The 23,430-nt window shown below is 37.9% G+C and overlaps 1 protein-coding gene across 8 annotated transcripts in view; it reads left to right on the forward strand.

Moving 5' to 3' along the window:
* Nucleotides 1-23,430, forward strand: part of PTPRM (protein tyrosine phosphatase receptor type M) — a 470,229-nt gene that overhangs the window by 292,853 nt on the left and 153,946 nt on the right. For 5 of the 8 annotated variants that reach the window (XM_082045023.1, XM_082045024.1, XM_082045028.1 and 2 more), the window contains exons 14-15: nt 1,866-1,940; nt 20,737-20,869. In XM_082045023.1, coding sequence (XP_081901149.1) covers nt 1,866-1,940; nt 20,737-20,869 — 208 coding nt within the window. The remainder of the gene's footprint in view (nt 1-1,865; nt 1,941-20,736; nt 20,870-23,430) is intronic. The other 3 variants (XM_082045027.1, XM_082045029.1, XM_082045030.1) reach the window with 1 other exon arrangement.

Consider the following 23,430-nt stretch of genomic DNA (forward strand, 5'->3'; position numbering starts at 1 on the left):
CTTGTTAGAAAAGTACAGCCTAACTTTAGAAAAGTACCGCCTAACTCTAGTTGGTCAAATGCATGTGTAGGGGCTGTAGCTGGATAATACTTTCTCATTCCGTCAAGTACATTTTGAAGAACCACAATTTGTAACATTTTGAAGAGTGCTTATGTTTTATGACTATTACATTTTGGCAAATGAAACCTCTGTTAAATGTGTTCTTTTAGAGATCATATAAAAATCCTGATTGCAATGACTATAACTGTAATTTAGGATCAGAATTTGGGGTTTAGTAGAGCTGAAAGTTCTCCTTCTGCTTCTGCTGAAGTCAAAAGGATCCTTTGCTACTGACTTTCCTGGGAGAATGATCAGACATTGTGTTATTCTTGTGATGTAGACTCTTCTGAGCTTAGTTTTCTGTACAGAACAGCTTGTAGGACCTCTGTGACTATTTGGTGGATACACAAATGTGGAGGCTGCTGGGTTTCCACTCCCATTATTTTTGACAAGATAATTAAACAAACAAACAAACAAAAATCAGGAAGAGATTTTTGTACCAGTGGTAATATAGGTTGTCATATTTTGCTTGAAATATGGCTTTCATATACCTACTCCTTCTTCAAGCTAAATGACTGTAAAATCTCAGCAGACGAAGCTGAAAACATTCCAAAACTCCTCTAACTTTATTGCTATCAACTTTGTGTTGTTTTGTGATTTATATTAAGACTATATTTCCTGAAATGACTTACAACACTGTCTGCATAGAAACATCTTGGTTATCTCCTAGGATTGCAGTTCTCAAGAGGGAGATGTTATTGTTCTAATTTTGCAATATTGGAAGGCTTTCATTAATTATGAGAGAGAAAAGGATATTATAATATTTTAAATCCAATAGCAACAGTACTCTAGCAGCTACTATCAACACTGCATTTCAGTGTTGCAGAGGGATATTTCAAAATATTATGCAGCAGCAGTTTTGAGTTTAATTGTCTGCAGATGGTAGATGATCTATTTTCCTCACTCGTTGCCACATTTCTAATAGCACCCAGGCTGTTCTATGTAAATGAGTGATCTTTCATATAATTTTGTCCTTAATTTTCCAATATTTTTTCTTTGCATCATTCTCCAGCTGCATCATGTTGGATTTGACCTTTTAATTTTTTTTATAATCCTTAATATATATGTATCATAGTGTGCTTAACCATTTAGAGGCAATCATAGAACTGCTGGCAAACGAAGAAATATGAGATTTTATTAGTTTGAGCCACGGTAATCGTTATCTATACCAGTCAGCGATTGTTACAGCTCCAACAGAAAAGTCTGAATACACAAACAATTAAGATTTTTTCAGCTTTTTCTTGTCTTAGCGGCAAAACGTGAGTTTGAAACTCGAACCTCAAACAGTTACATAGATATCTAACTAAAAGCGTGCCATCTCTCAGTGGTCATTCTCTGTATGCCGAAAGATAAAAAATAATGATGGGGGAAATGTACTATTATGAAATAGGAAAACAAAAAGTGAAATTACTTCAAGTTACCTGGAGAAGTTAATACTACTCTGAATAAGCGGTTAACTTTCACTTGGAAAGCCCAGTGCTGTGACTGGCAGAGCCAGAGTCTTCAGTTTCCTCAAATGCATTCAATGTAAATAATGTGCTTTGAGTCCTTTTCCTGAATGAAGGTCACATATGAAAGCTTATAAATTTGCAGAATAACCAAACTAGCAACTGAAGATGAAAAGGAACTTTTGGGAGTTTTTGGGGTTTTATTTGTAAGAAGTTCAGACAGTAAACTGTTGACCAAGATTCTTCTCGCTGGCCTAGCTTCAGTCTGGCTTTTTTTTCCCTCATGCATGCTGACCTGGAAATCTTCCTTTGCCTTAGCTGCGATAATCGTGACTCAGCTTACAACACCATACATTCGCATCGCCCCTGCTGCAGGCGACGACCAACTAACAGGTCAGATGTTCAAGTACAGACGAGTCATCATGCCCATTTTGTCTCATTTTCTTTGGCTCCTTTTCCCTGACAGTTTCTTCATTCTGTGCTCATAAACAGTTCTCTATGTTAAAAGTTTCTTTTTGTTTATAAATTTTTCTTCAGCTCCATTAAGTTAAATTGTGTGCTTGGCACCAAATCTTCGACACACATCCCTGTACATACAACTCCGCTGCATGTGCCCATTGTGTGTGTGATCTGTGGAATGTTCCTTCAAGCCTGATGTTGTAAAGAGATCCAGTCTTGCTCCATCTGCAAATTAAATGACAGTTTGAATGCAGATATATATCTATGTACCTGTTTATTTTTTTCTGTGTTATTAGATCAAGACACTAGAATTTCTAAATAATTTAGGCTCAAGAGTTGCATGTGGAAGTTAGGACAAAGATCTTGTATTAACAGATTTTTTTTTTAAACCATAGAATGTTGGTAAGATCATATTTCCTGGCAACATTTCAATATGCAAAAAAATAAAATGAAGAAATAAAATTGATTCCTTTTTACTTATGTCACACATGAGTTCTAGGATTAGAACAAAATAACCTAGCATGTGACATATGAGAAGGAACAAGACTGCAAGGTTTTAAAATCTAATTGTCAAAGTAAATTCAGTAGGCAAGCGAGACAATTATTCGGCTGTGTGTGTCTTGAGCGCCAGTTCAGAATGTACCAAAAAATCTTTATGAAGTTGGGGAAATTATTCATTTTGTCAGAAGATAAACACATTCATAAAGCTTTTAAGATATTTGGAAACCTTCTTATTTTCAAACAGAAGCAAGGAGCATTAAAATCTCTAGAATCTAAGGTGAGTTTGATGGAATATGTAACAGAAGACGGTAGACCTAGTCTGTCAGCATTTAACATACAATAAAATCATTGCCTTTACAAGAATACTGGCATAGTTGCTTGGAAGCATGTAGATGTTGTTACTGTGTTGTCTAAGGACGAGGAAGAATTCAGATGCTTAGCATCTGAATATTGCTGTAGTCTATAAGAGACAGTTAAATGATTCAGCTTAAGATAAAAGGATTAGTGACAGGTCTGCTATAGCTTTTAATTCTGAGATATATGCTGTAATAACAAAGCTGAGTGATCCATAATGCCCAAGTGGCCGTGTCAATCAAGACAAAATTGCTGCATGTATATTTATATTACGTAATAATATATGAACTAACCATAATAATGTATTTAGATGACTCCAGGAAGTACTAGTTTGGTCTTGTTAGCACTACTTGTCAAAAACTCTTTCCACATACATTTTTATAGCTCAATTATTTTTTACCTGAGAATACAAGTAGCACTTTGAAGAGGCAAAGAAGATGTCTTCCATATCCATGAACATCAACAAGTTTTGTTCATCGCAGGATTCAAATAAGCTTGTATATTTTTCCCTATGGAGAACTAAATGTTTGTCTTCTCCTATTTTGTTATGGTTTTTTTTAGTGCAAAACTGGGTAGCTACACCAAACAGTACAGAGATGTCTGTTCCACAAGCGGGACATGGGTATAGTAGTTAACAATGAGAGAACGGAGATATAGCTAGCCTAGAACATCCGGCCAAGTATTTATTTGGTTACTTTGTCACTGGTGGCTTATGGCATTGGCACTCTGTGGTTCTCTGGCAGATCTCTGTTTGTATTTTCTTTTAAAAAAAAAAAAAAAAAAAATATATATATATATATATATATATATATATATATATATTCTACCAGAAACTGATTTTTTTACAGTGTAAGAAGTGAAAGTATTAAATGATACCTGCAAACAGAATGGCTATCTATGAAATGTATTAAAAAGCTTCCGAAATCCCCTCATCATTTCTGCAACCCCTTCTCATGCTTGAAGACAGTGTGATCAAACAGAAAGAAACATTTTCATCCTTCTCAGCTGCCACAACTGCAATAGAGAGGGAAAAAAACTTCACCCAGCCCATGTGATTGGTCCCATGACAGCAACAGGAATTCATGTTTTTCTACAGAGACATGCCATGTAGAGGTCCCTTAGGCAGACTTTTTGACTTCAGGACAGTACAGCAATGATGATGTCAGCAATATCCATGAGGAACCCAAAGATTTTCTTAAAGGACATTTGCAGGAGCTGGACTGGACATGAGGAAGCAGGGAATGCTGCACATTCTTCCCACACTTTTCCTTTCAGATTCCTAGACTGCAGAAAGGAACTACATGTATAAGGAGTTCTTTATGTGGAAATCATAGGACTATATAGCTGTAACTGTTTGACAAAGTTACAGACCATTTGCTGTTCGATGCTTTTCCCTCACTTCTTTGCTCAGCACCAAAGTGGTTTAATTTAAGATCAAGAAATTACTTTTGTCTTTTAGCATTTGAGGAGATAAATAACCAGCAGTGAGGAAGTCAGGGTTGGGATTTTATTATTTTTTTTTCAAGTGGGAAGTTGATGCTTCTTGCAAAATGAAAATCTAAAATCTTGGCTGCATTCCTGAATATTGTTAATAATTTTGAAAGGTCTTCCTCTTTTGAATGATCATGATAATACAGCTCAGCTTTCAAGCCAACTCTGCTCGCGCTCATTTCCTCCACCCTCACCATCAACTCATCCTGGTCATTACTGGTGCAGTTTATAAACAATGCAGTATTAGTTCCTCTTTGTCCTTCCTTTCGCCTTCCTTTTCATATAAAAGTAAGATGACTTCCATCTATAGGATTACCTGTCTTAAATATCTTGACAGCTTCTCCTTGCTTCAGTACTCTTTTGCAGCCTGTAGCAAAGGGAACTTTTCCTTGCGGTTGTGCTACCTACAACTTAGTTGTCCTGAAGTTATCCTGTATACATATACATATACACAGCAATGCTGTAAAGGCAACTGTGTGATTTTGATTCTTACAAGCCAAAATAGGCAAACCAATACTAGCAAATACATTATTATCACTGATTCAATAGCTTAATATTTAAGGAATTCAAATTTGGGGCAAAGTGTTGAGCTTTCAGCATTAACCTTACAAAAAGTAACTAACTTAAAATCCACTTAATTGACCCTGTCCTCCAACAGACAGGGAGAATATCTACGTGATATGTGTCAGCCAGGAGGAAAGACTTCATATACGTGAAGCATAATAGTCCTCATGATACTGTCTTCATGTTTTCATAAACAGATATGATTTAACAGTATGGCTGAAATAATGTAGAAGGTTAACAAAAACCATACCACGTAGATAAGTAACTGTATGATCTTGACTTTAAAGTTGAAAAACAAATCAATTTTTTTGAGAAATCCTGAAAGCATTTGCAGTTTTCTTCAATATTTTGTAAGAGACAATTAATGTAATAGGTTTAAATTTGCCATATTTGGTATTCACTTGGCCCTCATCTGTTTTGTTCTGTCTGCATTCTGATAAAATGGCATGCTTGGAATTACGATGAGGGTGCTCATTCTTTCGGGCATTTTCTTAATTGTTGAAATACGTCTGAGCTACTTGTATTTAAATCAAAGTATTTCCATTTGTGATTTACTGAAGCAGCTACTACTTTACTGGATATTATTAAGACTGATTGCCATAGAATGCCATTTTTACTACCCATTGTTAATTACACATGCTGGAAGGGAGAGTTCTATGTTGTACACTCTTCATAGATTAAATTCTTGGTACACATCAGCTACAACAAGATTTGTCAGAAGTTTTGTGGAATAACCAATACTGAAGAATTGGGAAGATTTTTTTTTTAAGTTAGTGGCAGTCTTAAAGCTTAAATGATTTTTACCTTGCATACCATAAGGTCTAGATGAGCAGCATATTTTATAACCATGTTAAAAGCAGTCATAAAATAATCCCAGTTGGCTTCTCCTCCCTTATGAAGTTAGCAGCATAATAAAGTAAACAGATTTCTTAAGATGTGTATTCAACACATAGGAAGATTTATTGCTATAGTCTGGGTCAGATTCTGTTCTAAACCATTCCACTGTAAAAGTGAAAAAAATAACAGAAATGATTGATTAGAACATGACTTCACTGAATTTTTTGTATGTCAAGGGATTTACTCCAGATTTATATTGCATTACTGAAAACACAATTTGTTTATTAACACAAAACCCAACATCATGATTTTGAGGACTGTTTTCCTATTTATCTAGTTTGTTGAAAAGAATCGAGATAGTTTCTTTATCAGTGTCTAGTTTCTCCTTTACAATGTAATGCATTTGAGATGAGCAACACGGGCTGGACAGACATTCGCATTCATTTTTCTCCATCTTGAACCACATAGCATTGATTTAGATGTATACTGACATGTTGGGACTTGGAGTGCTATTCTGGGTAATGTAGGACCCATGATTTGGAGACTATGGTGCAGTCTGTAATAACAAAGCTTCTTGCAGATATGTCTGTCTGGAGCTTGAATACACCATTTTAGGAGTTTATTCTGTTGATACTTCTGAACAACACTTACATCAGCAGGACTTGCGTATAGTTATCCAGTGGAGAGCAAGCACCTACGTGGTGTAATTTCAAAGCCATATTATGATGCTGTTGCAAGGCCAGGTGACATGCAAAGCAGAATGAGAATGGATCTCACTCTCCAAAGTAAAATTCTAAGTCTGTTTTTATATGATGGCCCCAGTGTTTGTTGTACCAGTTGTTCAAGGAGTCTGATTCTCTTGCTCAGCTGGACAGAATGCAAAGCAGGAGGATGTCTTCCTACTTTCTGGCAGCACCGGCTGAACGCATTTCAATGGCCTGGAGTGTCAGTCGTGATTTATTGCCCATTTTTGTTCTTTTATGTGTTACATTTGTCATTTTTGCAGTGACAGTTTCATCTATAAAACAGTATAGTTATAAGAAAATGTTAAGAGGATACAGGAGTGCCATAGGATCTACTGTTTCCTTTTCTCCTTTTTTTTTTCCCTCATACATTACAGAGTTAAATGTCAGGTTTTCTGTTTTTAAGGCAGTGCAACCAAAGCATGTAGGATTTTAAACATAACTACATTTTCCACAGAGCACCTGAAGAAGTGTTGAAGTTAAACAATTAGACAAAGAGGGCCTAAAAGCAATGCTGATAACAATTTACAAATGCTGAAATAACCCATAATATAAATAAAAGCCCTTTCCAGCTGTAGACAATAGAGAACCTGAGCTGATTAGAAGTCAGTTACCAATGTGATTCTATGAATAACAGCAAGCAATCCAGTTCATTATTTACATTAACAAGAATTCCTACAAACTTTTCTGAAAATTAATTAGCAGCCTTAGTTTTGAATGTGTTCAAGTCATTACAGAAAAGCCAGAGGCTCTGATCAAGGAGTCAGGATGTCCTGCCATTCAGCTCCTCTTCCTCTAAACATGTTGAGTCCCTCAAGGATGATGGGACCTTTGCAGTTCTCTTGCATAAATAAAATGAGGAATTGGCTGGATGGTGGCATCCAGAGGGTAGTGATCAGTGTCTCCAGATGGAGATTAGTGACAAGTCTGTCCCTCGGGGGTTCTTTTTGGGACCAGTACTGTTTAATATCTTCATCAGTGACGTAGACAGTGGGAAGTTTGTGGATGACCCCAGACTGAATGGTGCAGTTGACACTCCTGAGGGATAGGATGCCATCCAGAGGGACCTCAACAAGCTCAAGAAGTGGGCCTTTGTGAACCTCATAAGGTTCAACAAGGCCAAGTGCAAGGTCGAGCACTAGGGTCAGGTCAACCCCCGGTATCAATACAGGCTGGGGGAGGAAGGCATTGAGAGCAGCCCTGTGGAGAAGGACTTGGGGGCACTGGTGGATGAGAGATTGGACATGAGCCAGCAATGTGCACTTGCGGCCCAGAAAACAAATCGTATCTTGGGCTGCATCAAAAAGAGCGTTCCCCGCAGGTTGAGGGAGGTGATTCTGCCCTCTGCTCTGATCTGGTAAGACCCCACCTGGAGTCCTGCATCCAGCTCTGGAGCCCTCAGCACAGGAAAGACATGGACCTGTTGGAGAGCGGCCAGAGGAAGCTACAAAAATGATCAGAGGGCTGGAACAGCTCTGCTGTGAGGACAGGCTGAGAGAGTTGGGGTTGTTCAGCCTGGAGAAGAGCAGGCCTCAGGAAGACCTTATTGTGGCCTTTCAGTACATAAAGGGAGCTTATAAAAAAGATGGGACAGACTTTTTAGCAGGGCCTGTTGGGAGAGGACAAGGGGTAATGGTTTTACAATAAAAGAAGGGAGATTCAGGCTAGACATGAGGAAGAAATTTTTTACAGTGAGGATGGTGAAACACTGGCACAGGTTGCCCAGAGAGGTGGTAGATGTGCCATCCCTGGAGACATCCAAGGCCAGGCTGGATGGGGCACTGAGCAACCTGATCTGGTTGAAGATGTCCCTGCTCATTGCAGGGAGGTTGAACTAAGTGACCTTTAAAGATCCCTTCCAACCCAAACTATTCTATGATTCTATGAAACAGGAGAGTAGGGAGGATGAATTGCAAACGGTCATACCAGCAGTTCTACTCTGGCCATTGGTGCTTATGCTTGGCCAAGGAGGTATGGGTTCATCAGCTGCCCTGGCACTGTATCACCAGAGCCAGTGGTGTTACAGACCTGGAACAGAAACAGCTAGAGTAATATCTCATGACCTAGAAGAAATAATCAATCATTCCCTAGCATTTAGGAAAGACAAGTAGCCTAATTAGGTAAGTTTCACACTGTAGAAACTGCTTGTCTTTTATTCAGAGGAGTTAAAAATTTGGATGTTACAGAGTTATTAGTCATTGTAGGAGCTGTGTTACATGCTTCAAGTACACAACTGATTTGGAATTTTGAGTGTTCCAGTCTGTAGCTGAGAGAAAAATATTATTCCAAGTGTCAGTGTCAAATATCTCTTTCTTGAAGAGAGTGACACAAAATTTAACATAAGCCACTGAAGAAGAATCTGTTTGGTTCATCCTAGCTCGAAAAATTATCTGTTTACTGAGCAATGTATAATCTTAATATGAGGATATCTATGAGGTGAAGCTGCTTGAGATTGGACTTGGGGGGAGGGCACTTTTCTTAGTCTCATTACAGAGCATGGAAACATAAAACCCAGTCGTGAAAATAACAATATGAATAAAATGACCAGGATAAATTCCTAACAAATTTTAAGGAATCTCTGCCATCTGTGTTATACCAGTCAGTATCACATCTAATCCAAAATATTTCAACATTGGCAGTCTATAGAGAAGCAGAAAACACAAAACAAAGCAAAAATACCAGTAGGTAATTTTTGGAGCATCGTTGTGTATCATGTAGTGTGTTTTTGCATTTCTGTATGAAAGAAAATATGCCTCTGATTTTTACATTCAAAGCAGAACATGTTTTGCATGTACAACAACGAAAAATTAAGGAGAGACAAGGGAAGAGAGAGAAACTCAGAGACATAATTAGTAACAAAAAAAACCCTGTGAATTTCAGTATTTCCAATCTGTAGGTATTGACTGCATTCATAAAATGCTAAGCAATTAGAATTTTAATTTGAAAGAAAATGTGGTTCCAGTTGTGGGTAAAATAACCTGTACTTGTTAGGCACTGCAAATCTGGAGAGTTTAACAAATGTGTAATACAATATTGCACGGATCACCTCTGTGTTAATATCTAGGTGAACATTAAAATGTGTTCTAGTTAAATAGAGTAGTACAGCAAAGAGAAGAGTAGTATTGTCAACTTTAATGAAAAGACACAGAACATACTACCTTGAGCAAAATGATGTTTCAGAAATTCACTCAGTTCAGATTCCTTGAAATAACTGAATATTTAATACATATCTAAGCTGCATTTGTCTGCTTGGAATAATAACTCAACACTATGCAAGCCATGAGTGTACTTATTGATGGCATTTTAACACCTGCTCTGGGCATCATATTTAAAATGTCCTTTTCTGCAGGAATGGGACTTTGACTGCAAGAGCCACTGAATTTGGAGCTCTGGAAAGGGCATTTGAGTATATGTGTGCATTTTAGAATCATAGAATCATTTCAGTTGTAAGAGACCTTCAGGATCATGGAGTCCAACCATAACCTAACCTAACTCTGGTACTAAACCATGTCCCTAAGAACCTTGTCTAAACGCCTTTTAAACCCTCCAGGGATGGTGACTCCACCACTTCCCTGGACAGCCTGTTCCAATGCCTGACAACCCTTTCCTTGAAGAAGTTTTTCCTAATATCCAATCTAAACCTCTCCTGATGCTACTTGAGGCTTTGTTTTTTTGAAACTTTGAGCTTTCATTCCCTTCTTTTCATCTGATTTTCTGTTATTGCTGACCACTAACAAGTTTTTGTGAAAATAGAGAACTCCCATGTAAGTGAAAGTTCAGTCATAGTTTGCATAAAAGTGGGTGGAAGTTACTGTGTTACATGGTTTCAAGCTGACAAGAGGGAAAATGCAATAATTTCAAGTTCTGTTTCATCTTTTGAGTTCAGATCAGAAACAGGGAAATAGAGGAAAAATGGTAAATTGTCATTGGTCAGAAACAAAGAAAGTATTCATGAAATCTTTTTTGAAGTACATTTCAGTATGTTGTCATTGAATTAGCCAGCTTCTGGTCATGCGTGAATGTGTCAGTAATTAAAAGTGATATGAAAAGAACTGATGAAAAAAATGGCTGTTTAAGGAATTATTAATCAAATAGGACAAATGAAGATTTTTCTATAACCCCTAAATCCTACAGGAAATGTACAAAAAATGAAAAGTAAATCAATTATAACCATTCAGAGGAGGCCTAGTCTTTTCTTGTCCCTGCACTAGAATCTTGGTTCATCTAACATTGCTTCAGTTTGGAGGGGTTTTTTATTGCAGTACTGTAAATGCTTCTGAAATGTGAAAAAAAGAACTGGTACACTTGATTGGCACAAAGACAGATTTAGAATTCTGTGGAATTATTTTTCCTTTCTTGTGCTGATGCTCCTTTCTAGTTCCTCTAGTCAGTTTCCAGACCCCAAGACAGAGTTGACTCTGGGAATGTTTTAAAAAAAGTGGTTTACCTATTTTTTCCTGCTTTTTACAAATTTATCACAAATAGATTTTTACCTTTCCACATGCATCATTGCATGTATAATTCCATTTATCTTTGAGTAGAATGAGTTATATAACTCTTTCCTCCAAGAAAATAGGTAAATGGTGAATAATGATAAGTAAATTCGGAGAGTGTGATGGTTATGAAGTATTTTTGAAGAACCCTTCTAAAGAGAGTCAATGGGGAGGTAGGCTGAGGAGGCTGGTAGCGGAAATCACCAAGAATGTCAGCCTTGTCTATGAGCCAGTGGCAGCATAGGCCAAAAATGCATGGATGTGCAGATGTACCATGAGGGTTCCTGTATTACATTGTCCTCATGTCCTCTCCCTACACCTAATGGCAAAATAACAAGGTCTTCACTGACATTCAATTCAGAACTATTCATTAGTGTTCCTGTAATTAAGTCTTCAGCGACAGCAAGATCAGAAGACAGCACCTCATGCTGGATGTGATTCCTTGCATTCCAGAGTGGAAAATAAAACAGCTGTGTTTGTCCATACCAAGAATATCTAGTTCTATAGCCGAGTTTCACTCTCAGTACATCAGCTCCAGAAACATCACTCTGATCTGACTTCACATATTCGCTGCCTGGTGGAGGCCAAGAGTACAAGCAAAACCACATTTTACCTTCTCTAAAGAGGGGATAATCCTTTTCAGGCTTCCAACCCACATCTTTTTTGTCTGTAGAAGATATTATAGCTGAAATAAACTTTCAGGGGTGTCTGATAGTTCTTGGTACTTCTCAGTGTAGCTTGAGGAGGAGATCTGGTGTTGGAAGCATGAGTCAACCAGAGGTCTCCTTCCACAACAAATAAAATTCCAATGTCCTTGGCAAGGGTGATGATAAATTATTCACTTTTATAGGAGTGGCTAGAAAGTGGTGCTGACTTGCTTAGAGAATGCATAATGCTGGACAGGTTCAGTCTGCACTGACTGCTTTCATTTCCTTAGAGCTTATTTGAGTCACTCTTCTAGCCTGAGTACTGTTGGTTTGAGATTATGTTGAGAATCATAAAACCAAATGTTTCAGGGCTAAAAGCTCCCCTTGTTGTACATTGTACTTCTAGGGCTTCTTGTTCACAGAAGTCAGATTTATAAGACACTGTTGCACATCCAGTGGCTGCAAGTGGGACCTCATTCCCGCAGCATCACCTGGTAACCAGCCCTACGTCTCAATGTACTGAGACACCTGCAGTTCCAGCCCTCGATGGTGCCTCTTTCTGACACCTCCTCATCCTTACTCAGTTTGAGACGTACATGTATACAGCTAATTTTTATGGAAGTATGTTCTCATTGCCCCTCAGTTGACCTTCTTGATCAGAAATTACATCTCATGGAGTTATATTGACCTTGGATGTGTTTGGTTGGTCAGAAAGCAGTTTGGTGAAGTGCAGTTTCTTCTTCCCATAGTAGTCAGGAGGATTTTTATTTCAGTGGTTGAGTCTCTTTCAAGCATGCTGCCATAACCTTTCCCTTTGTTGGGGCCATTTGAAAGCTAAAGGTTCCAGAGACTATACTTTTTCCTTAGAAAACGATATATTTCCAAGAAGGAGATACACCATGTCTGTATATTCTAGACTTCTTGTTAATTTCTGATTGTGGTGTAGCTGTTGAGTATACTTTAGACATCCCTTAATGAGCTCAGTGCCATTATAGTGTGAGGACTTTTACTTTCTTTCTTCTAGTAGGAGTGAGGGCTTCCAGCTGCTTGGGTGCCCACTGGAGAGGAAACTTTTTATGAATTTTAATTATTTAAATTTCCTTGATTAAGAGAAAAGGGAAGAAAAAAAAGCTTGCAGAATGGTTGGTGGATTTGTTGCAAAAGGAGCAAATGAGCTGTTTATCAAGGTTTGCTTGCTTGTTTTCTGTAAGTCCCTTTCTAAAAAACACAGTCTCCAGAAAAATCCTGTCAAGGAGCCTGGATTAAAACCCCATTAAAAAATAGAATGTGATGAGACCGAAAGATACATGTAAAACTGGGAACTTTTATTTGGTTTAGGCATGTTTTGTAAAGAATTTTATTATTCCTGACAACCAGAAACACAGATGTTTAAGAAAAAAAAAGTCTTTTTACTCACATGCACCAACATGATTCATCCACCAGTGAGAGATACATTTCATTTGATAGTCAGTTAAATGAGTCATATTCATCAGTGAAGTAGTTCTTTGCATTTCTTTTCATGCAGTTCTTTGTCGCTCATATTTACATTTTCGTAAAGAATAACACAAACAAAATTAATAATTCATAATTATTGTTGCACAGTGGAGCCTTATTTTGATAGTCCCTTCTTAGCATAGATCTTTTAACAAGGCTGTTTTCTACTGCATTTAAAAAACACCAAATAAACAACATACCAAATCAGCATGGTTGTCTTGTAGAAGTACAGAAATTCTTTTTAGGAAAGGAAGATCTGTACACAGCAGTGTGTATTGTACTGATGATCATAAATTACAGAGAAGATAGTCTGCTGCAAAAATATAAGTGCTATTTGCCCTCTTTCACAGACATTCAAAATATAGATTTAGTGAGCGCTAACACATCATGGGAGGGAAAATCAGGATACATCGATTTCAGCACTTAAGTGGCTCCTGTGCTCAGCAGAACATAAAGAAAATATAATCCCTGCCCTGTGGAAAAAACAGTTTATACATGAGTATTTCCAAAAGAAGACAGGAACAGAAAGGGGAAAATACTGTAAAAAGAGAAGTAAAGCAGACCTTATTCAGAGGCTTTTATAAAACTAACATATTCAAGGTATGGAGTAGAGACAGAAAACAGAAAAAACTACTGATCAAAACTACCTTCTGTCACAAATTATACCCTGCCCAACAACACCTCGTAACTTCTACCATATGGACAAAAAAAGAAGTGCAGTTTTGAAGGAGAACTAGGAACACTGATTTGAAAGCTAACAACGAGGAAGGGGAGGGAGAACTTTCTCCCTTAGCTGGATTTCTACCAGGAGTAATAAAACAAAGACTTTGTTATCAGAGTACATGCTGGCTAGAAGATGAGGACGGAATGCCAGTCGCTTACAGTAGAAACAGACTAGCCAGGCTGGTAATTCATTTCATCTAAAATTCTCTGTAAGTTTTGGGTCTTCTCCAAGGCAGTCACAAGTCCTGGCGTCTGGAACAAGCTTGAAACTCAAATAAAAAGCATGTTAGACTGGCTTGTCTTTCCATAGCACCAGTAATGCTGCTACAGACTTAAAAATGAGTGTACGGTTCCCTGCAGTCTTAGGGGATATGGTGACAGATAGAAATAGTGAGGGAACTTCTGGGCAAAACTGGACATTTTGCACTGTTGCCCCTTTCAGGTGTATTTTACAGGATTGGAATTGCTGTTGATGATTTGACATTTATAACAAGGACTTACCTCTGCGGAACACCTCTTTTCATACCAGTAGCACAGACATGTTTGCGTACTTTCTTATTTTGTCACACTGCATTTTATTCCATCCCTTTACTTTTGGCACCTCTCAATTTCCTACCTTCATGTTTATGAACCATTATGTTACTTCCTTCTTTATAACACCCTAACCAACATCATACATAAAAACATTACTCTGTCCCTGAAATCACTCTTGAAGGTCTGTTTCTGCTGTGTTACTAGCTGGAAATACTGAGTGATGCCATCTAGCTGAAAGAACAGGAATGGTAGAAGTATTCATTTATTTGAGTATTATAAATGCATTTTCTTAGGGGTGTTTGCCTCCCTCTCCCACCTGCGATTGCTACACCTGCCTATTACAGCCTGGCTCAACTCTATAGTACGCTTTTAGTGGCACAGATTGCTTAGCTGTGTGCTTAGCACAGTGGGGCTCCCAATCAGATTTAGAGCTTGTAGATCTCAATATCATACCAATAATAGAGAGTGATAAGTATAGCAGCCTTTGTAATGTGTGATGTCCTTGGAGAGCATGGGCAGAGTCTTTAAAGCCAAGTGCTCTGATCTTTTCAGTCTTCTTACTTTGTGGCAGGGACAACAGGACTCTTGTGATGGGTGTTCCAAGGAAGCATCACATCTCTCTGCCTCCCTTTTGCCTTGTGCCATTTTGCATGATTTCTGCCACCTAATCCCAGTGCAACTTGTCACATAAGGGTATAATGTTTCATTTTCCTGACTCACTCTGTGAAATAAGTTAAAAGTAGGTGCCGAGATGGGATAGTTAAATTGCACTGCCTGCATTAAAAAATCATGCGCTGGTTACTAACACAACAAGTTAGTCTCAAGTTTGACTGGACTAACTTTAGAACCTTGTAAAGTCAGCCATTACATCAGTCATAGGAACAGCTGTGAATGAAATAGAGTTGGAAAGGCTTGCAAGTACCTTTTGAGAGCTTAAAGCTGCAGAGTGGAAGTAAAAAAGGCAGCAACTATGGTCAGCCTTGGCTGGGAGAAATAAAATGAGACCAGTCTAGTTAATTAAAGAAAGAGCTTATTTCTTAACTCAAATAGGAGAAGAAAAGTCTGGATTTTTAAAAGATCACTTTAGACAAAACAACCTATAGCTAGATTTTAGTACTAACAGATTTAATATTTTTTCTTCCTTTGAAAGTATAACTAGCAGCTCCTAGACTGCTGATGCAGGTTTATTTTATTGGTTGTTCTGTTCTATACAATGGTCAGTCATTTCTAACTACATTTTTTTGTAAGGGACTAATAAACATTGAAAAGCGAATCCAAACTTTGTTTATTTACGAAGAGAAGGAAAGAGAGGTTTTGTTTCAGTTTGGTGGAAGTCCATTGCTTTTACTGAATAACATATTCATTGGTTTTGAAAAACAAGATAATACTTGCATGTAAGTTAAAAGAATTATCTTTTGCTTGGCTGGTTCATTCAGTGAAAAGTCTTAGCTTCCATTTTAAGGAGGAATAGTTCTGCTCAAACTCTTCTATCCATAAACTACCTACAGGAGATTATTGTTTATAGAGTTTTGGAGCTTGTGCCTTCTGAGTGAGAAGGAATGGAAATTTTCCACCCAAGGAAGTGGCAGAACTGTTTTCTGAAAAGCACAGATTATTTCTATAATACTAATGCCAAACCTGTATATCTGTGATGAGAACTAGAAATTCTTCAGAGAGGAATTTTTTTACGTGATCCCATGGTACAGAAATTTCACTGCATGAAGTAATTTAAGAATTCATAGTGTGGCAGGAACAAAATACCAGTGACTAGAATATAATTAAGTTCTCAATCTGAAGAGCAGCTAAGACCACTAAACTTCAGAAAAGGAGATTTTAGTATTAAGAAAGAGTTAATGGAATAGGTCTGAGAGTCAAAAATAAGTGAAATAAAATCTTTAGGTGTTTCATGGATAATACTTAAAAATATTATCTCTGAGTCTTGTAAAGTCCTGAGCAAAATGGGATGCATGAGGGAAAGTCACAAATCAGGCCAGCTGAATACCCTTTTTTCTAAGTGAAGAAGAATAAGATATTTCACATTTTAAATGCTAGGGTAGGGAATACCACAAAGAGTGGGCAATAAATATAATAAATGAAAGGGAGATTGGAATCGCTGAGATTAATTAGAAAAGTAAATAACTAAGGGTATGGAACCAAACAATGTTACTGTCTTCCACTTTATTCAGTGCAGGAAGCCTGTGGAAATACTTTGCTGGGTTTTGTGGCACCTTGTGGTTTATATATAAGTGTATCTCTTGTTTTTCACTTATGGCAGGAAGCACTCTAGTTTGTTCTTGTCAAGTAAGGACTTTCCAAAGTCAGCACCTTAATGCTTTTTAACCTGGCAGGAAACATTTCCTTGTCCTTTTATTTTCTAAGCAGCTCCCTTGAGCTGTTCTGCACTCACTGCCCTTTACTGACCTATTGCCCTTCTAAAGGTGACCACAGTGTATGTGTCAATTTGGCCTTAATTCTTCTCACTCCACTAGCCCAGACAGCCCTAGTAAGAAAATAGAAGTGATGTTATTGTGCAAGCTTTACAGTCAGGCTTCTGTGTGCAAGGGAGAACCAAAAGCTTAAAGTAAAATGAACAAAAAAAAAAATGCCAATAAGTTGTAAGGTCCACTGTTGTGAGGAAAATGCAGTGGGCTTAGCACAGCTGTTGACAACAGTATGCAATTTGTCATTAAAAACAGCTATTTTACTGGAGATAGAAAACCCCACTAGTCTTGTAGCTATGTATTTTTAAAGGCGCCTGGGTGATAAAGGAAATAAAAAATGTCTATGTCAGAGAAACTGGTTGAAATAACAATAATAAAGAGAATCAAATACCAGAACTGCAATATCATGATACAATCATGTATAGTTAATACTGTTTCTGTAAAGAAGGATTACATTTCACTCAGCTTTTTTGGTATGTCTCAGTATGGAAGAGAGAAAGAGAAGCCACAGCATCATTTATTTAGACTTGCAATAGTAATTTTCCAATTGTCTCTTGAAAACATGAAAACAAAACTAAAAGCATGCATTGACATCGCAGCTTATCAAGTGGCAAAATGCACTTCAGAACTACTGCCCCTAGCTGCCTCCATCCCCTTACAAACAGTTCAGCTTTCTTTCCATGGTGCCAGTGGAATTGCCTGTGTGGCTATAGGTCAGAAGTCAGTTAAGAGGTAATTATGAGGTGATGTCTATTACACATATGGAAGAGCAGCTCTTGAGTATGATGGTAGTTGGTGTGGGTTAGCAGAATTCACACAAGGCTGTGAAGAATTTCAGCAGGACAAAAGCAAACTGAATAAAGAGGTAGTTCCAGCTCAGCCTTGATAAATTCTATGTCGAGTTCAGCAGAGGTAAATTTGAATTGCTTTTAACTAATAGAAGGTTCAAAATTGAACACGGCTCTGAACAAAGGGACACAGGTTTTACTGTAAACAATGTGCCAGTGAGCTGTTCAGCATCCATCTGATGTCAAAAGAAAATCAAATATAATGCTCAGAGGGATAAAGAATGTGGTAGAGCACAAAAATTTTTAAAAATCCCGTTGTAGAAAAACTGAGGTATGTTAAAGGAATAAACACTATTAAGTAAAATGAAGACAGTTGATCCAGAATTTCTTATACTGAAAGACTCAAGGGATGCTCAAGAAAGGTGAAAGATGGCAAATTTGGTTCTTTTACCCAAGTGGATTTTGGAACCCACTGACACCAAGAAAGGAGCAACATTCTGTCAGGGAATGAATGAGTTGCTGAATGGAACTAAAAGAGAATTGAAATAATGCCAATATTTGGGTTTTTATAATCACTAATTGTAGGAGTTTTTAAAAGGCATGTCAAACATCAGGTTTCCAGTTTAAGACCACCTCTGGTATGAATCAGGCTGAATCATGATGGGAAGCTTTATTCTATTTTTAACTTGGGTGGCATTACATCTGCTTTTCTTAGACAGTTTGAGATGTTCCCTCAGTTCGATATTCAACAGATGACAGTGTGGGAGTTTCTGTGTCCTGATGTTAGACTGTGTATCTTCTCATTTAGGCTTTCTTTGGAGAATTTGCAATAGTGGTGAATTCCCCAGCTTGTCCATGATTCCCAAGAGGATAATTCTTTGTGGCATGGAAGGCATTTCATGAAGGTTGTGCTTTGTGATATGCAGAAAGCATGTATGCTCTGAATACAATTTTGATATTCTCTCCCCTGCATTGTGTAAGTCTGGCTCGTTCCACTGGAGTGAGGACCATGTGCTGTCAAGAGAAACAACACTGAGATAAAACATGTTGGATAGTTGGGAGTTCTATGTGAAAATGTAGCAACGCTAGCATTCATGATCCCAAATCTAGCAGTGGAAGCCTTGGCAGAAGGAATGAAACCGTAAGGCAGAATTTTATTTTAAGAAGGCATTACCAGTGAGTATTCCAGTAGGGTGAGGTAGCCTGAAGGAAATAATGAAGAATAGACTTGGGAAGGAACCAGTCTTAGAAATTAAGTCTGAAAAGCTACTGCTCGTTGTTGACTTTGCATGCTTCCTTTATTGGGTTTTAGAGTTAAAAGAGGACTGTTTAGTCCTTATCATGTCTTACCAGTTGCGTCATACTTGAGTCACTGCTTCCTGTTTGCCAAGTTCAAATAACAGCTGCCTTTTGCACAAAGATACTCTAGATGTGTTCTAAATATCTGCTACATGCTTGAGTGCCGTGTAAATTACAGCAATGTAGAGTTTAACAAATTGATTTCTATATCACACAAGGAAAACAGAACTGTTTTTAACAAGCTTTCATGCATCCGCATCGAAGAAAATACAGAGCCAGATTTCTGTTACCTTTAGTGATACAGTGTAAGAATTTTAGTAATTGGAATTGCAGTATATTGCTATCAATCTAATATTCTGGTGGGACTGGGTACGGAGATATGCAGCGGATCATCTCTGAATTAGCACTCACACAAAGTGCCATGGCCAGAATTTTCCAAACAACCTGACTTTGGCACTTAGCTCTAATATATTTTGATTATATTTTGATTTAGCACCTTTACTAGCAGCGATACAAATTGCCAGGTTTTCCCAGCATTCCTAGTGGTAAGGAGTTTTGAGGAGGTCGGCCAAAAGTGCAACTATGGGTGCTCAGAAGTACTCACCATCTTAGAATAACTTGGTTACAACTGAGAAGAAACATTAGAAATGTTTTCATTGTACTTTTTGGAAAATATCTCTGCATGTAAGTTGATCACCAATTTGCTTTCTTTCCAAAACAAGAAAGTGAAAACACATGTAAAATCGGTACTTTCAAAATCCTCTGTGAAACCCAGACAGTGATATAAGAATGTGGTCTTAAAATATTACACTTCACTTCAGGTTTCACTCTTCCTTCTCCCTTCCCAAAAAAGCTGTATCAGGAAAGTGATCCATAAATCCCTGTGTCCACTTCATGGCACGATGCCTCAAATGATGAATGCTGTCTCGTTTTGATTAAAAAAAAAAAAATGAAAGTCTATAAAAAAACTAAAATCAGTTTAGTGAATTGACTGTTGCTTCCTTAATATTTTTCATCCTGAACTCATTTAGTAGAGAAAATGGATATTTCATCAGACATGGATTTGACGTTCCATCACATTATACAGTAAACAGTACAAACGATGTTATTTTTTTTAAATGGAGAAGCTGGAAGAGCTAAGACAGTAGCTGCTGTAAGGCACTGGTTATCTCATTTAAACAGATATTAAATGTGGGTGCCAGTGGTGTGATCATCAGCTGCTTCCCACTTTGTGAATAAATTGCTTAGAAGGAGTCTTTTTGCCTACCAGATGTGACCTAGATTTAGATTTCCAAAGGCAAAAAAAAAAGAAGTCTATTGTGTAAAAAACAATTGCGGGTAAAATGCATGGTAAATGAGCTTATCTCACTTTTCCAGGTGTTTAAGCTAATATGTTATGGAATTACAGCTTCATTTATGAAAAATAATTGAGGAAAATGTTCCAGCAAATCAAATTTGGATAAAGGCTTAGGATAGTTATTGTGTTGTTAGCAAGTTTCTAAATGGCAGAAAGAAAAGGGAGCCAGCAGAGATAATAAAAATATAGAAATTTGTGAATCTGTGAAGGGGCTCTTACAGGAGGGTCAGGACTAGCTGTGGTGTCCCACCTGTATTGTGGTCTAGCAAAATGTCACGGAACAATATGAAGAATTATAGTCCTGCCAATGCAAGTGAAAGGATTTTTTTCTTAAAATATCAAGCAATGATATCTGTTGGCCCTGAATAAGAGTTATGACATTGGTAGGTTAAATATATAAATATCAAAAGTATAACATCCTGATTCTTTTTCTTTCTCCTCTTTTCCTTTTACTTATTCGATAGGGGCTGCCACTCGAAAACCGGACCCAGAGCCAGAGAAGCAGACTGACCACACTGTTAAAATTGCTGGAGTCATTGCAGGCATCTTGCTGTTCGTCATTATATTTCTGGGGGTCGTGCTGGTAATGAAGAAAAGGTGAGCAATTAGTAGCTGTTTTCTATGTACATATTCATATCACAGCATCTCCTACAGCAGTTCTCAGTTTGATATTGGCATAAGTATCCAACCACCTTCATGCCCTTTACCTCAGGGTTTGGGAAGTACTGCTCCCTCCCACCCCCAAGGCTTTTGTTGGGATTTTATAAAGACACAATATCTGTTTCGTCCCACAGCATTTTCTGTGAATTAATGTTCATGGCTTTGTTATAGAAGAAAAACATCTCGAGGTTAATGATTCTAGCACTTTATGCATTAGTACTGCATGATGGACTCTAATAATAGAACAGTTTCTCGATCCTGAAAGTGTGAGTCTCCACTCTATTCTATGGATCAGCTGAAAGTTAGATGTCATTTCACTCTTGAATTTAGAAGAAATCCTCAGTCAAACAGGAACTAGAGCTGAGGTAATTTGTGCTAAGAGGTGGCTCTATATTGTTCTGCATAAACTTCATTCCCTGGAAAGAGATGAAAATGTTACAGTGGTGCTGAATATTTCCAAATGCTGGTTCAACACACACACACATTGAGATTGTTTTACTCTGAATATCATTTGAAAACTGCTACATCAGAAGTGCAAGGCTGTTAAACCCGGTTGCCTTTCTCAACACTCTGAAAGGAAAAATAATAAAGGGAAAAATGCCTCATAGTTAGGGAGGTAGCACGGGTAGTAAAAAAATCATGTGATGATAGAAACTAAGTCTAGATTGGGAGAAATTCATTAGCAAATAGAATCAAGTTTTTAGGTTGTATCCTGAGCAATGCGAGATTTGCAGCTGTAGAGGTGGGGTTGAGAATGTGTGAGAGCTGAGTATGGGGGCTCTCATGAATTCTCCTTCCACGTTTGCCATAGTCTTCTTAAATACCCCTCACCTCCTTGCCATTCACCCTGTATTGTCCCATTTTCTTCCTTTGCGAGCAATCTTGGCTCATCCCAACAGTTTGTGATTTAATTGTATTTTAACTAGTTTGCCGGGTCTGAGATAGTCCAAACCCCTGAGCTGCCTGAAATTCTTCCAGAATTTGAACGGTGGAGGTGCAGAGCTCAGGAGGCAGCTGCCTGGCAGTGCCTCGGGGCAGGCAGCACAAGTAGCTGCTTTTCACTCTCCTTGAAGACAGAAACGGGGCCATGAGTTAGAAGGGCTCCATGCAGAGAAAGGTGAGCTGAGAGCGAGGTCATGATGAGAGGTAGGTAAAGCCATCAAAAGCTGCCATACAGAAGAGACTGAGAGTTAAGCCCCAGGGTAAGTCTGGCTGGGACAATGAAATAGACCCTGTAACCAAATCACAGTAAAGTACAGCGTAGCAGAGCTAAATACCGTTCTGACTTTGCAGTATTTTTTTTCTTCCCACTTCTGATTTCTTGCATCATTCATGCCTTCAATTTTAACAGTTGAACTCCCAAACTTCTCCCTAGGGCCAGACACAACACTTGGCATGCAGGGAGGAAAGCTTCTCGCATTGTCTGGCCAATCCTTCACACAATTCCTGACCAGCATTCATAACCCTCTCTCATCCAGTTCTGAGCTTCTCATTAAACGTTTGCACCAAAGGTAGAATATATTCACCCGAGGGAGACAAGTTCTTCTTAATCTTGAAAGGAAAGCATTGCAAAATGATCCAAATAGTTCCAAAGTAAATAAAGTGTCAGGATCTTTGGCTAAATGGATGCTATACCAGCTCTTGCTTCATTCTCTAGGGAAAAGCTCATTGATAATCTAATTGTTAGAGGCAGGAAAGCTTGAATCCTAAGTGTTTGGATGTTAATGCAGAAGGATACTTGATTCCTTCTGTCTACCACGGCACAGCAATTATTATTCATAGTAATTCTGTTATTAGAAGAAAAGTGCATTATGTGAGCTTCTTTGGGGTTTGGAATAAATCTGCTTGTAACAGAGATGAAACTGTTGAAAGTACAAGTCCAGGAACTCTGTTACCAAATACATTACAATTTCATTGTGTGATACAGAAAGAATGATACCAACAACTTAAACATATCCCAGAATGATGCTGCAGCCTTGAACAAAACAAACTGTGAAATGAGTTGAAGTGAATATTAAAAAGTAAGAATGGTTCATCTGTGTAACAGGATGTGACTAGGCTTTAATGAGAGTTTCAGGAGATAGTTGTATTGTGTCCCAGACCTCTAAAGCAGATGCTGTAGCATGGAAGGTCTTGAATACAATTACACTCATGACTTAAGCAAAAGATGAACCGATTATTCAATAGATTGTTATTGGTGCATTAATTCACTATGCTTCTGAGAGCCCCTATGGTTTCACCTTGGTTCAGTTACTGTGTATACATTATGCATTTGAAGAAAATGTATAAGTCATTCTGCAAGCTTAGTATAACTGTAGTGTTTTTGCAGTTTTATGACACTTTTGGTGCTACTTTGTGAAACAGTCTTATCAAGGTAGTGTGACGTTTGACTACTGCAATCGATAATTTGATTTCATTTACTTTATCGGGAGTTTTACCAAAGTAAAGAGCTGATTGAAAAATAAAATAGCACCTTGTAATTCAGTGGCACATTTTCC

The sequence above is a fragment of the Streptopelia decaocto genome, assembly GCF_964273445.1.
Source record: "Streptopelia decaocto genome assembly, chromosome: 2".
Taxonomy (NCBI): domain Eukaryota; kingdom Metazoa; phylum Chordata; class Aves; order Columbiformes; family Columbidae; genus Streptopelia; species Streptopelia decaocto.